This window comes from Stegastes partitus, unplaced genomic scaffold (genome assembly GCF_000690725.1).
Source record: "Stegastes partitus isolate 25-593 unplaced genomic scaffold, Stegastes_partitus-1.0.2 Scaffold708, whole genome shotgun sequence".
NCBI lineage: Eukaryota > Metazoa > Chordata > Actinopteri > Pomacentridae > Stegastes > Stegastes partitus.
The window spans coordinates 224,942-243,780 of NW_007578439.1; the positions used below are offsets into that span (position 1 = coordinate 224,942).

The window sequence follows — 18,839 nt, forward strand, 5'->3', positions numbered from 1 at the left end:
AGCTCCGCTGCGCGCAACGGAGAGGAGAGGAGGCGAAGGGGGAGGCGCGCATGAGGAGCATCACCGAAACCCAACGGCAGATCCGATGTTTCGATCCGATGTAGATTTCTACCTCGGAGTGACTTTATTGATGAGGTTTGACGCGCTGTTGTGATCGATGGTACAGGACTTACAGTCAAATCAAGCAAATGAGTGGAACCTGGTGACTTCTGCCAACTTTTGGGGTTATCAGCACCTCTTTAGTTGATTATCCTCGGTGGGGAAAACACACTTGATGACATTCAAGAATGAACAAATGATTCCCAGGAGCTAAATCCTTAACATTAAATACATCCATGTGTGAATCATTTACCGAAGATTCTATTACATTTTATGATTTATAAACCCTTGATTACACTCACTGATCATTTGTCTTGTAACACTGACTACCTACTGACTGGCAGCACTTTATTAACCTACATGTTACTGTTTAATGTTACTAAAAGGCTAATTCTTTGTATGTGAATACTTCACAATAAAACCTTTTGGACTGTGTGTCTGATTTTTTTTTAAAAACCCTTTCTGATCCTTTTCTGGCGATGGAGACCGATGGTTGGCACACAGTCAAAGCTAGAATTTTATTCATCTAAAAACATTCAGAGGAAGTTCTAGTAATGTTTTTAGTAGGAAGTTCTTATTTAGTTACCAGAATATTCTTCCTAAAGGCAGGATGAGTTCTCCAAAACTTTTCTCTAAAACTTAAATGAAAACATTTATCGATTGTTTCCCTGAGAGCATCTTTCCTTTGTGATCATGTAACATTGGGGCAACGCTTTACAGATAAACATTCTATAAAGTGGTACCTCGGCAACGCCCCCAGAACATCCTGAGAATATTGCAATCAAAATGTTCCACCTTTGATAACAAGTTTTATACAAACACATTCTGTCCTCTTTGAAAACATCTTTCTGCATTCTTAATACCGTCTTTAGACTTTGGATTACAACATAACCTTTAAAACACTATTAGGACTTGTCAGTGATGTTAGCGGGGCTGCAAGGTGGCGCAGTTGGTAGCACTGTTGCCTTGCAGCAAGAAGGTCGCTGGTTCGCTCCTGGTGGGGGCGCCGGGAACTTGCCTGGAGTTTGCATGTTCTCCCCGTGCAGCGTGGGTTCTCTCCGGGTTCTCCGGGTTCCTCCCACACAGTCCAAAAACATGTTGAGGTTAATTGGTGATTCTAAATTGTCTGTAGGTGTGAATGTGAGTGTGCTTGGTTGTCTGTCTCTAAGTGTAGCCCTGTGATAGACTGGTGACCTGTCCAGGGTGTCGCCTGCCTTCACCCTAAGTTGACTGGGATAGACTCCAGCCCCCCACGACCCCAGTGAGGATTAAGCGGTGTATAGATGATGGATGGATGGTGATGTTAGCCAAAGTTGTGGAACCGTTCCCTATTATCTGCCCCAGTGTCCCCACAGCACTTCACAGAGATCATATTAGACCTAAATGTTCTATTATGTGGGGTTTGGCCGCATCACTGTGATTTTACTTTGATGGACTGACCAGCCTCCTCTATCAGCGTCCATAGCAGCACCTCAGCTTTGATATTACTATTTAATCTGTGGTAGATGCTCACCACTTGTCCTTTTTTTTGAAGATGAAAAGATATTGATGTGAAACGCAGCGATTTTGGGGAATGTTTGAAGGTGAGCTTCTGAAGTGTAACGCTCACAAGCTTTCATTATATGATTTCTACCGGCTTTTTAGGCTTTGTTCTCCGGGACAAACTGCTCTCACGCTGGATCGACAAACGCTGATATTGGTGAGAGAGATGTTGCGCAACTCTTCACGATTACGTAACATCCATATCTTAGCGTTACAGTCGTCGTGTGCACACGACAGGTGATTATTGCTCGTCCTTAAATGAGGTCATGATGTTTTTGTGCAGAATTTTTTCTTCATTAGTTGTCATGACTCACTCGGTGTGAGTGGGAGTCAGTAGGCCTAATGAAAAAAACACAAGCTCTGTTGAAAGGCAAGCGAACCGCAGGTCCATGCAAAAATGGGACGATGGTATTCATCACTTTGTTTGTAAAACACAGACCGCATACTCATTTCATTTATCCCTTCTGAAAGTGGGTGGGTGTGTTTTGCCGTTTATGCTTTGCCATCTCAAGATTCTGTGGAACGGGGAAAAAAAAGAAGCTGAAAAAAGTCACTTTTTGACAAGTTTCAGTTTCCCAGAAGTGTCACTTTTACTGTAGTAATTATCCCACAGCCTGTCTCATCTAGTTTACCTCGGGGGAACTGTGTTTTACATTTCTTAGAGTTTTGAGAGCAGGCATGGATTTGATGTAAGCTGAGCATATGTGAGGCAATGTGAGATGACTAAGCACTGCTGTGTCAGTGATCACTGCAGTGTTATTTACTAAAACCACAACATAGCTTGTGTTTCCTGATCTATGGAGGCTGCAGCTGGTTAAGAAACAAACCATTGTTCCTTGATTCTGCTTAAAACGGCCATTTTTCTCATGTTTTATGTAACTGAGAGGTTATTAAACTCCATTGCAATGTGCACTTTCAGCACTTTCGGTATATTGAAGATCCTCTCTGCTCACTTTTTTTTTTCTTTACCTTGCTGACATGTCCATATTGGATTTTTTTATATACTGAAAAACACATCTTGAGAAAAATATGTAGCATTTCCACCTTGAAACTGATGAAATTCTCAAAACTACAGATTCAGATCTCTGTGCACTTCACAAACTTAAGAAGCAAAAGGTCTAAATACGTAACTTTGATGAGTTTTAATTTGATGAGGTTTAACTAAATGACCAGAGAGCGACTTCTAAATAAAGACACCACCAAGCAACAATATATCCAAAAATGTCAAGCCCCACTCTCAGGCTTATCAGCATCGATGGTTAAAAAACGATCACGATGGAATGAAATCCTTCCATTTGACGATACATCACACAAGACAGAGGCCTCTCCATTCATTGACGCATTTCCTCCTCTTTACGGCAGGGAAATTAATTCTCTTGTCGAGATCCAACCCCCTCACCATTCGTCAAGACATCTGTTTCTTGCAGGGAGTAAACAGGGCAGGAAAAAAAAGAGAGAGAGAGAGAGAAATGAAACGAAGTGTCGAGGGCTGCCATGATGTTCATCTATGCTGCTCCCACCGGTTGCAACTTTAAAGAGGTAAGATGGTTCATTTCTGACAAGTGAAAGAGCCTGCCCTGGGAAACTGACGCTGCTATAAGAAGATAAAGTCCCATTTGAATAAACTGCCTCCCCTTTAGAGCACATCCATATGCATGAGCGTGCGAGTCTAATTGCTGTTAATTCCTGTTAAATTGATTGTGATTTATTCACGTCTCTTGGAGATGCACAAGCTGTGTGTATGAAGGGGAGTTCGGCAGTTAGACTTCCTGCAGTGAATGAAGCCGTTTTCATCAGTCTGAATGCGTCTAATGTGGTTAATGTTGATTGTTATGCTCGTATTCAAACACACAGTTAGGCTTCGTTATGTTATCAGTCTTGGTGCATCTCTGCCAAGAGGTTTAGCCACACTAGCAATGTGGTTTCAGGGATGGACCAAGGTGAAATATCCCAACAACTACTGAATAGATAGACTTCAATAATTCCCTAGACTGGGATAAATAAAGTATTTTTCTATTCTATTCTATTCTATTCTATTCTATTCTATTCTATTCTAGATTGCCTTGGAGATATAGAATAGTGAGTTTCAGCTCAGTTTTAACTGCCAAATTTACAGTACTGGTTCATTCTCGGGCTGCAAGGTGGATCAGTGGTTAGCATCGTTGCCTCGCAGCAAGAAGGTCACCGGTTCGGGATCTTTCTGCGTGGAGTTTGCATGTTCTCCCTGTGCAGCGTGGGTTCTCTCCGGGTTCTCCAGCTTCCTCCCACAAGTCCAAAAACATGCTGAGGTTAATTGGTGATTCTAAATTGTCTGTAGGTGTGAATGTGAGTGTGCTTGGTTGTCTGTCTCTAAGTGTAGCCCTGTGATAGACTGGTGACCTGTCCAGGGTGTCCCCTGCCTTTGCCCTGCGACCCTAGTGAAGATTCAGCGGTGTATAGATAATGGATGGATGGATAGATGGTTCACTCTCAACACTCTCATAGTGACGTTTTTAGCCTCAGCAGGCAGCCATCTGCAACAAAGATGTTCTAAAAAAAAATAAATAAAAAAAGCCACTGCTCGCTCTACAGGTTAGCAATTAGTAAATCAGTGGCAAACATGATTGATCATTGGCTTTTAAAAAGACAGAAATGTTAACAGCTGGTTGAGACCAAATGCAGAGCTAAAAGAGAGCAAATATTGGATTTGCTAGGTGAAAACAATTATGACTCCATATACATGATAACTATTACTAACATGTTCACCTTCTTTCTGCAGGTGACATGCTTTTTTTAATCTACTTTTGTTATTTTCCCTTTGTTAATTTAACTTAAATAAGAATGAATCTGCAGCCCCATTTCATGCATTTGCAATTAACACTGATTCACACTCTAAGGCTTCCTATAAAGAACATTATGACATCATCTTCAGCTTTGTGCATCCTCATATATTTTGGAATCTGCTGAATTACACCACAAAAACACACAGCCCAGACCTGCAAGCTCCTCTCTGTCATCTCTGGAAAGTTGACACTTTTTTCAAAGGGCTGCAGAGGTACTCCAGGAAGTTACTGGAGATCCTCCAAGGGAAGCAAAGCTCATTAAAGCAGATTTTTTTTTCCCTGCCGTATACCGCTTCCACCCAGCATTAAGCTTATGAGTCAAATATATGGATGTCAGCTCACCTTGGAGTGTTTACTATCCCAGCGCAGAGGCATTCAGATTTCATCAGTAAACAGAAGCTCGTGATGGCAAAAAAAAACATTGTGCTGTTCTCTTTTCTGAATTTAACAGCAGCAACAGATTTCAGGAGAATGCCATTAGTTCAGTCAGCAGCGAGTGCGAGATAATGTTCTCTAATGATGGTGTCGGAGCTGTGTGTGGGTATAAATGTGTGTGTGAGGGAGGACAAGCTGCCTTCCAGCGCTGTGGTCTTTGACTTTGAGACAGACTGCAATTAACAGCACTCGGTCCTCTTCTGTGTTATTAGCACGGCTGACCTTTGGATGTATCAAATCAGTGAAACAACACATCTGGTGAAGCCGCCGTGTTTGGGAACGGTAGTGGTGAAGAGAATATTAAACAGAGGCTGTCAATGAGAGGAGGTTTGACCAATTATTGAAATACTACTGTTGCATTGTTGTGATCAATGGCTGCATCAATACCCAGACTTAGCTTGAACATCCTTTTTTTTTAATGATTTTTATCCTCACAAAACTTTTTCACAGTGGAGTCACCAGAGGATTTAACTCCTATCTGATAGCAGACAGTTGAAACATTTCATACCAAAAGCCCCGAGTTATGAGAACCATTTACAGCTTCCTCTAAGAGCGGAGATGGGGAATACACTCGTGTCAGCGTTGGCTGAATTCAGCTCGCAGTTCAAGTTGATTCAAGGATCTGGAATCCCCCCTCGTTTTGCTGGCGATTAAATCACAAGCCTTTTCCTTGGAAAATCTGTTTTCATCCTCCGCTTGGCTCCTGTGCCAGTGGTCTTGTAATCACATCAGTGTGTCTGCGTTGGCCTGTCTGTAAAGATTAGAACCCATGAAGTCAAAAGCTTTGTAGGGAAAGTGGAAAAGATGGACCAGACGGGCTTAAACAGCGCTTGCCTGCCAGAGGTTTATCGAAGACATCGCTCACACACGCTGGCATGCCATTTCCGGTTCGTCTTGAGCAATAACCCCTTACTGGGAAGTTGTCCAAATATCCCCCCCCGAACCGAGATTAGTCCTGAAGTCTCACTCTACATCGTAATTGCGCTCGCTGTAGCTCGTTTGGGTTCCTTTAATTGTTTTGCCACTTTGAATTTTCTGCCTCTCACAGGGAACTTTTTTTTCTACTTCTGTATAGAAAATTGCTTTATCAAAACCACATTGTTCATCATAGACGGAACAAATCAATAAGGGAGGGCAAAGCCGGGCTGGATGAGACAAAATATTGACTTTCTCACACACTGTACTCCCTGAGGCGGATCCACAGACAAAATCCTGTCAAAATAGAATTTGTTACGCCACACGGAAACTCCGATTTAATTATGAATGCAGAAAAGAGGATACTTACTTACTTTTAACACTTGGAGATTTCATTTCATTACATTTTTTCCTAATGACTGCCAACAGCTGGAGACGGCAGCGAAAATGATGACAGACTGCAGGCAAACAGAAGGGAGCATTTGTCAAGCATTTGGCATCCTCGTACTTCTCAAGCACAGTAGCTGAAGTCTGGGTAATTTGTGTTTTAGCTTCGAGGATTTGGAAGGAGTTTAACAGCTGGTGCTACAAATCTAAAGCAAATATTCTGTATGCAACGTAAGAAAATGCGCGAGGATGTACGGCGGCTCTTTTCTGTGGGTAACGGAGCTGATGAAGTTTTCATGGCTTCCACGTTTTGTTATTGAACTGACCCAGAGATAAAGTGGTCCAGTATCACGTCTGAATTTTCAAACAGTTAAGCTCGAAACCTCAGAGGATCCCCCTCCCCCCCTCTTTTAAACTTCAACCTGACTTTCACTTTCTTTCTACAGCTGATTAAAAGACCATTACAAGCAGGCTCCTTCTGCCAACCGGCTGCTGCTTGGTACTGAAGAAATGGTTTTATGTTTTTTTTCTCTCCTCCTGCCTTGGGTCCCTGCTGCGTCGGTGAATGCAGCTGAAATACAAAACATCTTAGAGAGACGTCAAGTAAAAACTTCAAGCAAAAGCAGGATGTCTGCAAACTATCCAGGACCAGCTTTTGCTGTCATGCTGCTTTCTTTTTTTTTTTTTTGTGCCGTCAAGACAGTAATGTTCCCAACAGATTTACAGAAAGAGTGGCCTTCTATTGTATTGCACTTTCATTTGTTATGCTCGTAAAGCTGGTAGGATAAAATAAAATTTACAAGAACTCAGAGAATTGGCTGCAGTTAAACATTAATAGTAAAAAACCTGAATACATCTTGGATGGACGGTGATATTTTCATTTTTAACCTTTGCAAAGCCTTGTGTCTGTTGAATTGGCTTGCATGCAGCGTGCTCTGTAGCATGCAGAAGAAAGACATAACTGCTTTCTAAAAATGATCAAAGTTCACAAAACAGGAGTATACAGCCCACATGCTGTGCCGAGTGAAAAAAATAAAGCAGAGTTTTATATGCAGTGGTGTGTGTAGGTGCAAATATGTGAACCGTTGCCACTGCGGCTTCAACTTGTTGAATCCTTGCTGCTGCTGCTGCTGCTTTAAAGGCTGCACACAGGCACGGTTAACATATTGGCTTTCTATAATTTAGCGGAATTAAAATTGTAACACGTGTCGTGAGCTGTTTTTAAGTTTTCTATTCTTAAAAAAAAAGAAAGAGGAAAAAAAAAAAAAAAACTTAAGTCATGATCCACCTACGAGCTTTCGCAGTCCTGCTTGGTGTATGGAGTTATCATTGTCAAGGTCGTGATGACAAAAGGAGCTGTTTCCATGACGACCGAGTGAAATCCATTTGCCGAGGAAGACTTTGAGTTGCTGTTAAAATCCCTGGATAAAGCTGCAAAGTTGACTTATTTATTTATCTATTTTACTTTTGTCCGGCGTCGGACCTTGTCGCGAGGTCAAGGAAAAACCTCCACCCTGATTAAACCGTGTCTCGTGCATAGTGTTGTGTAATTAGCACAAGCTCTTTGAGGACTTTTTTTTTATAGATTTTTATATTAACAATGGATCACCACTTGTTTATGAGAGAGGGAAGCTTAAAGCTCTTATTAGCTTCATTTTCAGCAGGCGGTGTTCCCAAAATCACCTATAAGTTAGCAACTAGCATTTGAATGAGCATTTAGCAGCATTTTATAAGGTGATAATTAACTAATTTTAATGCCAATTTGACATGTCTTAGATGCTTGCTTGACCTCTGGGAGGAAATCTGCATGAAATCCTGTTGGGTTTTCTCCCCGCTAAGTCAAGAGCTAACAGCTAAATAATGGATATGAGCGTGTAATCATAAAACAAGCACAAAGATAGATAAAAATGTAATGTGTGGTTATTTTGTCGATTATTAGAAGGAATCCAAAACTGGATTTGCAGTTATATATCCTCCGAAAATCCCACCCACAATGTTCTGCCTGGATCCCTCCATCTTTTTTTTCTTCCTATATCTGTTTTCGCCCTCCTGACCGCACCATCCGATCTTCCCATCCGACCCGTGAACCTCTGTGAAAAGGATGCCGTTCCCTGTGGACCAACACAGCTGAAGATAGCGCACACACACACACACGCATACCAGGAAATCCTCAGCTCTATTTTATTTATTCATGCCTCCAACTCCTTTCTCTGCAAAAAAGATAAGTACAGCGAACACGGGGCTGGGGATGGAATTTTCTCCCCGAGCCACCACCACCAGCACCGCTACCACCGCCACACACACACACTGACATTAAAGCACCGTTACCATTAACATCTGACCTTGTCCCAGCACATTCCCCAACATGAATTTTAAACAAGCACCCTCTTCTCCCCAGACCTAAATGACCCCCTCTCCCCCTCCTCAAATACCTTGCAAAATTATTCATCACATTTTCATATAACAGTAGCCTCAAGCCAAAACATGGGATGGGTTCCTTACGCTGGATTTCCCACAGTATTGATCAAAACTGTCAAAAAAATTCCTTCGGCTGCATGCCAGACATTGTTGAGAGTGAAAAATACCGCTGGAGCGTGGACATTCGTATGCACCAGTCAGAACAAACAAATCCTAATGGAGGGATAGCAGCTTTTTATTAATGTGTGCGCCGTGCTGGGTGGAGAGCAGGTTCTAAGGAATGCATAATATAACACAGAGGAGGAATGAGGGTGGTTTTTTTTTTTAAGAGAGAAAAAAACTCAAGTTGAAGCTACACTAACACCAACACCTCAGTGGCAGGTTGATATTGTCCAGGTTTTGACAGAAGGGAGAAAATTCCATCTAATTGAAGGATGCTTGTCAGCCCCTCCGACCATCAAACTGATGTCAGGAGGAAAATTGCCTACCAGCCGCAGTCTGCTCTTCCCCTCAGCAGCGGCGCGCCGACTGTCTCCAGATATGGGCAGGAGCCTCCTTATTCAGCCGGGGCATTGTAGATCAAAGGAGCAAAAGCACAACACACTCTTGAAAGATGTCACCTAATGGCACTGGCCTGACGGTGGATTTGAAGCTCCCAGTCCTCCCGCTGAAGGACTGCACTGATCATCTTGGTTACCTAAAGCTGTTGTGCCAGATCTCTGTCTTTGTCTGCTCTGCTCGGTGGGCGACATGCTGCATTAGTCGTGCACAGATGCGTGGATAAAGAAATGGATGGATTAAATCGTGTAGTCCCAGCAAATCATACACCTCCTGTACAAATAGAGCGCTGAATTAGCAGGAGGCACAAAGATAATCCTGGTTATATTGGTGTAGTTTTCAACTTTTTCTCTGCATGACGTGCATAGAATGACACATACTTATAATTCTTTCTCCTTGATATGCTGTTTTATTCATTTACAACAATGCCACTTTATTAATTTTAAAGTAAATTCTTGAACTTCTTGCTGTGAGAAGCTGGTTAATACTGAATATATAACTTTGTTTCACAGGGAAAGAGACTCACTGATCTAAATGAAGGGATAAAATAAGTCAGTTAACCAGATAAATATACACATTTAAAAACAGATGGCAGATTAAAATTAAAAGTGTACCAAAAATGTATAGATTACAAAACCATAATTTGTTCTGATTATGAAGAATAAATCCTGCAATCACAGCTGTTCCACTGGTGTTTGGGTATAAAGTCGGATTACATAGAAAAAAAAGCAATGAAATGGTGACACTGTGTGGTCGTAGTATGTAAGTGAAAGTCACACTGAGTAGTACCAGTGGTGGAGGAATGTTCAAGTCATAGTTCTGGTTTAAACTACAGAATTAGTAGCTGCAAAATAAATAGATAAATAATAATAATAGGAATAAGATGAACAATAAACACTCATTACTCAAAAAGCCTTTTAAGAGATTAGATGATTAAATATGCACACAGTGTTTATGGTTTATAATCTGTCATTTTTTTGCTTTATTAATAGTGAATGCTATTTTCTAATGTTCTATAGGCACAAGCCGATGATTACAACAACTCTGACCTGCCAGGTTGTTAAAAATCTTCCTCCAGCTTGACACTGTAGTCAATAAACCTTTGATTAAACGCTTTGTAATCAGTCATATATCTGCAGATGTGAATGCTGTGAAGTGATGAGGCTGTTGGAATGTCATGAGTTAACGGTTGTCACTTACCTGTAATTATAAACGGTCATTAATAAGTAAATAATAATAAGTCATTTGTATAGGGGTGGGTTGCAAGGTGGATTGGTGGTTAGGATCGTTGCCTCGCAGCAAGAAGGTCGCCGGTTTGCGTCCCAGTGAGGACACCCTCTGCGTGGAGTTTGCATGTTCTCCCCGTGCAGCGTGGGTTCTCTCCGGGTTCTCCGGCGTCCTCCCACACAGTCCAAAAACATGTTGAGGTGAAATGGTGATTCTAAATTGTGCGTAGGTGTGAATGTGAGTGTGCTTGGTTGTCTGTCTCTAAGTGTAGCCCTGTGATAGACTGGTGACCTGTCCAGGGTGTCCCTGAGATAGACTCCAGCCCCCCGTGACCCTAGTGAGGATTAAGTGGTGTATAGATAATGGATGGATGGATATTTTTCTGTATGCTAGTGGCTGTGACTTTTCATTTCAATAATAAGGTTAGTGGTGACTAATTATTATGGCCTGTGTAGCTGTAGAATCATACTGACGCCGGTTGATGTAAATTCTTTATTATTTTCTTGTATTTCACAACCATATGTGACTCCATATTCAACTTGTTATTCTTCTTGTATCACAGTAAACGTTCCACAACGAGGTAACCGAAGAACTGTTTGTCGATGGCCTATAAGATCTTTAAAGCATTAGTAGAGTAATTAGTTACTTTAACAGGGTGGTACCTGTATATTGTTATTGGATTATTATTGTTAATCTCAGATTTCGATGCTGTTGGATAGTTTAACTGATAACAAACCGACATATTCTATAAAATCATCCTGGGTTTTGTAGGTAAATGCTTTATTTGCAACATAACCAATAGGGTTAACTCTCATATTCAAAAGAGTAAATAGTGTAACATGTCTCTCTGAAATGCAGTGGAGCAGAAGTATGAATAAATAGCATTACAGGGAAATAAGTAACTGAAAGGAAAATGAATTTAATTACACTCCACCAGTGTAAAGAAGCTCTTCTCTTCTCTTTTTTTCTGTCGATTTAATTTGTGCTTTCATATGTCATTGTTGAAATTTTAATATCACATTTGCTGCCATAGAGGCATCGACCTGTTGTCGTAGAGCAATTCATCTTCCCGCATTTGCTTTTGCCAAAAGCTCAGCGTCGTTGCTCAGGAGATGAGTCATTTACACCTTTTAACAAGGACGTGATCCACAGCAGGACGATTACAAACCACTTATGTCACCTTTGCCAAATTAACGTTAAAAAAGGTTTGCAAAACATCGTCCGGTTTATTCTCATTCCAGATCCTTTGTAATACAGGAGACACAAGCAGATGTTTTATGGGGTTTTTTGGTTGGTTTTTTTAATGAAGTTACACTGATAATGTTGTATAAATGCCAACAGATGTGCGAGCCTGTGAGGAGTAGAAACAATGGTGCAATCTGCCACAGGTTGGGATGTGAGACAATACACTGGTACAGAAGATGCTACTGTATGAGCTGTTTAATACTGTGAGGTGGTGTATCAGCAAATACAACGTCAGAATATTAGTGCAGACAGAACTAAGGAACACTTTCAATGTTTAAATTATTGTTGGGTTCACTCACAGATGTGGCCTTTTGTAATCATGTTGGCTAAAGACTAAAGACTTTGATAACTTAAAAACCAGTTGGACAACATGGCGATGGACAAGATATACAATCATTCTGGGCAGTAAACGTTCAGCTGTGAGAATTTCTTTTGTCCCAGAGTATAAAAAAATGAATTTGTTCACAGTATAACCAGCTGCAACTCCTCAGTCTCGGTTTCTTTCATAGATGAGGATTGAAATAGGTCGGCTGGACGAATCCATTGGACATGAAGGGATGCAGGAGCCCTCCAGTGGTGGAAAGCGGAACACCACCGGCCGTGTGGAAGATCACATTCCCAGAGCTGAAGTTGGAGAAAGTTTGGTGGAAGCTGGCGGAGCTCGACCCACAGGTGGCCTGGTTGGGGCTGACCAGGGCGTTGGAGCCGGGCTGCAAGGTGCTGTCCACCCCGGGGTTCTGCTTTTTCCACTTGGTCCTCCTGTTCTGGAACCAGATTTTCACCTGGGTCTCGGTCAAACTTAAGGACAGGGCCAGGTTTAGTCTCTCGCACACGGACAAGTAGCGAGTTGCGCGGAACTTGTTTTCCAGAGCCACCAGTTGTTCGTAAGTGAACGCTGTTCTGGCGCGCCGCGGTTTGGCGCAGGCCGCGTCCTGGCGGCGACGCTTGTGCGGCGAGTGGTCCTGCAGGGCCACCGCTGACTCCCGGTCCCCGTCGTCCTGCTCCCCGGCGGGGCAGGGCTCTGTGTCGGGCGGTGGGGAGAGCAGGAGGGGGTCACCGACAACCGCAGGGTGCTGGGAGAGCGCAGAGTGGTCATCTCCTGCCTCGTCTCCTGTGGATAAACAAGAAGAGTTCGCTCACATCCTGCTGCAGATTCATCTGATGGGTCGATTTGAATCATATAATTTCATTTTCACCAAAAATAGAAAATTAAAATAGACTAGATAGGCAACATAACTATTTAAGGGCCAAATTTAAGGGAAAAAGTTAATTTAGAAAATGAGAACAATAAAGGAGACGCTTGGTTTTAGTGGTGCTTCAAGATCAAACTAGATTTTTAGAGATTTGGGTAATAATATTACAATTGTAATAGAGGAATATTGTACATTAAGGTTTTTCAGGTGCCTGTGCTTTGAATTATGGCACAAAAAGACAAAAGACAGTCGCTAAATGGACTAAACTGTCAGTGGTGCTGAAGAACAGCCACTGACGAGACAGAAATCGTGCGTCAAATCCCCAAGTTGAAGGCCTGATTAGGAAATGTATCCTCATTGTGCAGCGATGATCTTTATTCACACACAAGGCCCAAAGTTGACATCTGCAAAGTGTTTGATTAGGATCCCGAGTTCGTTGGAGCGGAACGAAGCATCGGAGGAGGGGAAGACTTGGTCACTAATCCTTAAATAATTTATAAACCACACAGCGCCTCAAATGTCATGTTGCGGAAAGAAATCCCGTCTAAATCCAGCTCCGCCACCTCAGCCGTGACGTGCTAATGGAGTTTCATATTTGCGGGCGGATCAATAAATGTCATCTATTTAAAGGGAAGTTTTAATCGAACGATATTTAGGATCAGACATGGATGGGGTGTGAAGTTTGTACCTGCAAGGTGCTGGAGGGAGATATGCAGGATGCAGTAATGGGATATCGATCAAAGCGCGCACAGGCATCCTCAATGGGACGATTTAAACAATTATCTAGCCTGCCTGTCCCAATGCCAATCACACGCTGGGGCTTTGGGAGCAAGCCTTTGTGGCTTCCTTGAAAGGAAACGCAGCCTTGGAAATTAAGGGAAGGTCATAGAGAAATGGCAATAAATCTGATAGAAAGCGTCTCAGTTTTCTGATGTTTAGTCTGAACCCACAGCAAAAACTTTTCTGTATTGTAAGATTTCAATTCAAAGATATATTTTGCTCCTGAGCTCCTATTTCGCAGTGCTTAGATTTGCCATTTATATATTTAGATGTGCATTTGCTGGTAATTCTGGATTTTAAAAATAATTTACTTATGAAAACAAAAAATACAAGACAATATATTTCAGGTAAACGTTTGGGCTTCCCTGAATATTAAAATAATTTACATATATGATTCCCCTACCTGCTTCTGTGCGCTGAACTCTGAAGTCTCCCGCTGCACCACTGTCCGACTCCAAACTTGTTTTCTCTGCATTTGGCACAAGAAACTTCTCCTTCACGATGGAAAGTTCGTTCACCCTTTTGCTGTTGAATTTGTTCGGATCCAGTATGTCAATTATAGAAAAGGAAATTTTATGACTGGACGTCATTGTCACTCTTTGGGTTCCAGCATCCTTTATACGGAAAGACCCTGAAAGACGGAAAAGCGACCGCTGTGCGTAATTACGCGTGTGGAGAGGAACTTCTCATAGTTTCGCCTAGTTCTCGTCTTCAAGCTTCATCAGACCGGATTAGCGGTGATGATCCCTCCGGAGTGAATGTGGGCTTCGCTCCTCTGCTTCTGTCTGTCAGTCTTGCAGCGTGAATCAGATGACCGGAGCGCGGTCTTTAAAGCGTCTGTCCCCCCAGTCTCTCATCCAGACACGTGACACAAACACTATTAGTGTTTCACACGACCACCTAATGGGCTCAAAGCATTCGCCGATAATCACCCATATCATTAAATTCAATAATTCACGACTTGAAAGTAAATTGGGCACAGATGGCACCTGATTCATATCAGACATCGTCCTGTCTCCCCAAATTGGAGTCTTTTAGACGCGTCAGTGTCCGGAAGGGGATTTTCGTGTCCCTTGAGAAACAGACAAACTTTCTCTTAATAGAAACCAAACTGCTGTCAGTTTCTGCTTTCAAACCGCTGACTGTTTACAGAAATGTTACAGCATTAACAGTACAATAACCTTTTATGTTTAAAGTATTAAATATAAACTCATTGAAATGTCACATTATAATGTAACTGTGTCAATAAAGATGCAGCAACTGAACAAGAAAATCACACAGATATCTAGTTATAGTGCATACAGGTAATATCTGGGCATTGATATGATATTTAATAGCTCTAGAGTGATGATTAATTAGTGGCATTGTGAATATATTACTCTTTATCTCTGATTAAAACCTCTTATTTGCTTATTTAAAATTGCAGATGACTTCTTTTATTGATGAAATTAGTGATAATACTGTGTCGAGTACAGCATTTCCTGAATTTTTACACAATCTTTCAGTGCACTAAGATGCATTTCATAAAGTTTAAAGACGAAAAATAATGCTTGCAAAGGGAAGGTTTGTTGTTTTTTGATTTGTTGACACTCACGTGTACTGCATTTGCTTTGCAATGGTAAAGTGTCTTAAACTTGCTTATCAGAAAAAGCTAAATAAGGATGCATGCTTTGGGCAGACTAAAAGGATCCATGATGCCTCACTAATCTATATGCTTCTTTAAAGCCTCCAAAGCTAAATTGCAGGCATAGAATAAATGCACCTGATTGGTTTCTCACCTAATGTGATAGATTTATATTCACAATCAATCGGCTCCCTAGTCGTTGTGATTAGTATTCAATATAAACTGACACAGGGTTGTTTAAAGCTTGATGCCTGGTGATGGCTAAAATGGTGAAACCAGCACAGGATCAATATTCTCAGCAGGTGTCCAATACAGATAAAACCTGATGGCTTACAGACAGTCATTTTGGATACTGGGAGGCTAAACCAGCAACTGCAACTGCACAGACGGGCTTGTTTGAAGCTTCCTTTAGTCCTTGAATGACCTAAATTATTCTAGATTATTTGCATTTCCAGTTAATCCTCAATTTATATTAGCAATTTTTGTTTTCCTAGGATTATGCTAGGTCCAAATTGGTGATAAAAGCGTATGCTTTTCCTCTGCAAGCTGTGGTTATTAACATATTTTACCATCTAAGCTTGTGAGGTCTGTGTGGATGAGACAGAAGGCTGTCCAGCGGTGGTGACATGGGAGAGCTAATCATGTTTACACACTGTTAAAGGCCTCCCATACACAATTTCCTGTGTTACTCACACAGTTCAAGGTGATTGCTCCGCTATGTGGAGGTTTCATTGCTGCCCAGTCGTAGTCTGGTGGACTGGCGTGGTCTGGTCTGCAGTTACATAGTCAAACATTTGTTAAAGCCGCCACTACAGGGTGTCCGCATGTCAGCATTTGCATGTGTATGGCACTTGCACGGCCATTACTGTAGTCCCTCCATATGAAAAGAGGCCGCTGCACACTGGAGGTTTACAACTTCCTACGAGAAAGCCCAGTGGCCGGACATCTGTTTGTGTGGGTCAGCGGGACAAAGGGACGAGCCCCGAGGACAAAGAGGCCCTCAGGTAGACTTCAGAGAGCGGGAACGGCAGCTGGCTCTGCTCTGAGCCTGCACGGGCCGGAGCAAGACTTCAGAGAGGAGGGGCGACCCTGTCGAACACCGCAGGGAGCCGAAGAGACACACTTCCATCCAAGACCCCCCTCCAGGGTCAATAAAGTCATCACTTCGCAGGGAGGCTGCCCCCAGTCTGCTAAACGTCAGATAATTTGTCTAATGGTAGGAGTGGCATTATGAGCTGCAGTTCTACTCACAGACTGTAGTGTCCATTGTTTCCCCTAAACTCCACCAGTGTCTCTCTGACTCTCCTGTAAAGTGGGACTCAAACAAAGGATCAGCAGGTGTCTGGTCAAACATTAAGGAGGCTATTTTGTCTTCTTCTGTGTCTGATTCTGAAACTCTGAAGATGTTGTCAGGAAAATACAGAAATGTTACTGAAGAACATAGTTAGGATTTTTCGAGCTTTAATGCATAACTTTGCGTTCGATCCCTGTTTTAGTGAAGGTTTTTGTTTGTTTGCTTGTGTTTTTGGAAGACTTTTACAGCATTATCACAGATGTAACAGTAGAGATATGATGAAAACTGTGCTTTAGAGGGAGAAAGGTCTCATGCAAAGAATCCTAATGGTGACTTTTTCTCTAAGTTGAAATTTGGATAAATAGTAGTTTATGTCCAAATACCTGCAGCTCTAATGACAATACTAGAATATTAGCATTGTCACTGCACATTTCCTGACATTAGCATTTAGCACAAATCCTCACTCTGCCTGCTGGCACAGCCTCACAGCTGCCAGCATGCTGCAGACTCTTTCAAATTGCTGCATTCAAGTGTTCTTGACACAAAGCTGTAATATTTTTTTTGATGAATTCAACTCATAAATCCACATTATCCTTTTTGCACCACTTGTGTTTGCTTAATATTTATAATCCGACTTTTATCTGACAACAGAGCTTGTTTTTGGCAGCAGCTCCGCAGATCTTGGAAGCAGTTTTTGCGACTGATTAATGCGACTTTGGCTGTAAAATGATAACGGATGCATTACTCGAATATCACACAGTTTTTGAGTCTCTGCGAGTTGACACTGGACGTAGAACAGACCGCAAAAGTTCACACACTGTTAGACTCTGGTACTCACTTTATTACTGACATTCTCAGTAAGTCCAAGTAAAACTACAACTCAGACTGTCTGCAACTCAAACTTCTTCTGCATAACTGATGCACAATGCTGTGATCTTCTCATACGTCTTTCTCGAGCGCAAGAACTTTGTGTGTTACGTCCTGTGCTGACTTCAGAACTTACAATAGTATGATAACATTTTCAGCACTTCTTGTGGTTATTAGATGATGCAAAACCTCCAATTTGGTCATGTAAATGCCGTGTCTTTTAATCTGAACGCAGTGGCGGTTATCTCAGAGTATTGACTCCTGCTACTACGTATGCTTCTACTTTATCTCCACTCAGAGGCAGCTGGCATCGATGTGTGCCAGTGTAGATCAATACAGTACAATCTTCCTTAACGGGCATAAAGCTTCTCTCTCTCTCTTTTTTTTTTTTTTCTTGCCAAGTCTCCCTCATGCCTACGGGTGTTACCGCCAGCCAGGCCTCCTTTCAGTTAGACCTCTGTGTTTGTTTGACTCTCTCCGACAACAAGGTCAGTGGCATTGCCCAGTAATTGTCCTAACGGCCTGTATACCTGTTGGGTGGAGGCGAGTAATGAGAGTTTTTCATTACAGGCGGGACGGGTGAGTGCGCCTGGCAGATGCTGACAGGCAGCAGATGTGTAAAGTTGGGGGTGATTTGTAAAGGGGTCAACTGCATCACAGAGGAGATGGAGGGCGATGCGGGGCGGGGGTAAATTATGCTGAGGGACACTGTCAGTCATACTGCACCCCTGTCACAACAAGGTAAAGGTCAGTTCAAACATCGCTGTTGTCAACTAACAGCCGGAATGGCGTGGCCGTGTCAGCGAAGTGTGCAAACTTACTCCCACGTACTGACGGGAGGAGTTTAGCGAAGTCGGTGGAAAAACTGTCCTTATAGTTTCATTTACACGATGCCGTCTGACGCACAAAGCTAAATGGGATGTCTTCTGTTGCATTAACAAACATCAGACACCAGAAATCTATTCAAAGACACTCCAAAGATCAGAGCACTTGATCTTGTTTCCATCTCTTTAGCTCAGGCTCCCTTTTAATTGTGTAGCATCAGATGATCAGTGATCTCTACCAAGTAAAATCATACAGAGGTTAAACACTAACAGTAAGTATTACACTTTGTAAAACAGCATTTGCCCAGTGCTCAAGGACTCTGCACAAAGCCAGTGGAATATCCTGGCTAGCCTGCAGATTGTTTGCTCTGTAAATTAAGCCGCAAAGGTGTTTTGGCCTGCATGTCTTGTCCCCACAAAAACTGAGATTGCAGCCACTGGGAGGCGAGTAGAGGAGAGTGTACACAATTAGAACGACCAGGAGGATACAGGCAGTGAAGGCTGCAGCTGCCTGTTTTCCACGGGGCTGAGGCCTGCTAGTAATGGCTCTGGCATCTGCAGCGAGCGCACTGTCACTCAACGTGAGCATCGATTAGCCATTGTTCTGAG

At 42.3% G+C, this 18,839-nt stretch overlaps 1 protein-coding gene across 1 annotated transcript; it reads right to left on the minus strand.

The window, feature by feature from the left end:
- Nucleotides 1-12,151: 12,151 nt before the first annotated feature.
- On the minus strand, nt 12,152-14,211 carry nkx1.2la (NK1 transcription factor related 2-like,a). Its single transcript, XM_008291010.1, has 2 exons — nt 14,025-14,211; nt 12,152-12,759 (listed from the first exon to the last, which is right to left on the minus strand). The coding sequence occupies exons 1-2, from the start codon at nt 14,209-14,211 to the stop codon at nt 12,152-12,154; spliced, it is 795 nt and encodes a 264-aa protein (XP_008289232.1).
- Between the last annotated feature and the right edge of the window lie 4,628 nt (nt 14,212-18,839).

Coding starts and splice junctions, on each gene's coding strand:
- nkx1.2la (XM_008291010.1), bottom strand. CDS start 14,211: ATGACGTCCAGTCATAAAATTTCCTTTTCTATAATTGACATACTGGAT. Junction 12,760..14,024: donor AGTTCAGCGCACAGAAGCAG/GTAGGGGAATCA, acceptor GTTTATCCACAG/GAGACGAGGCAGGAGATGAC.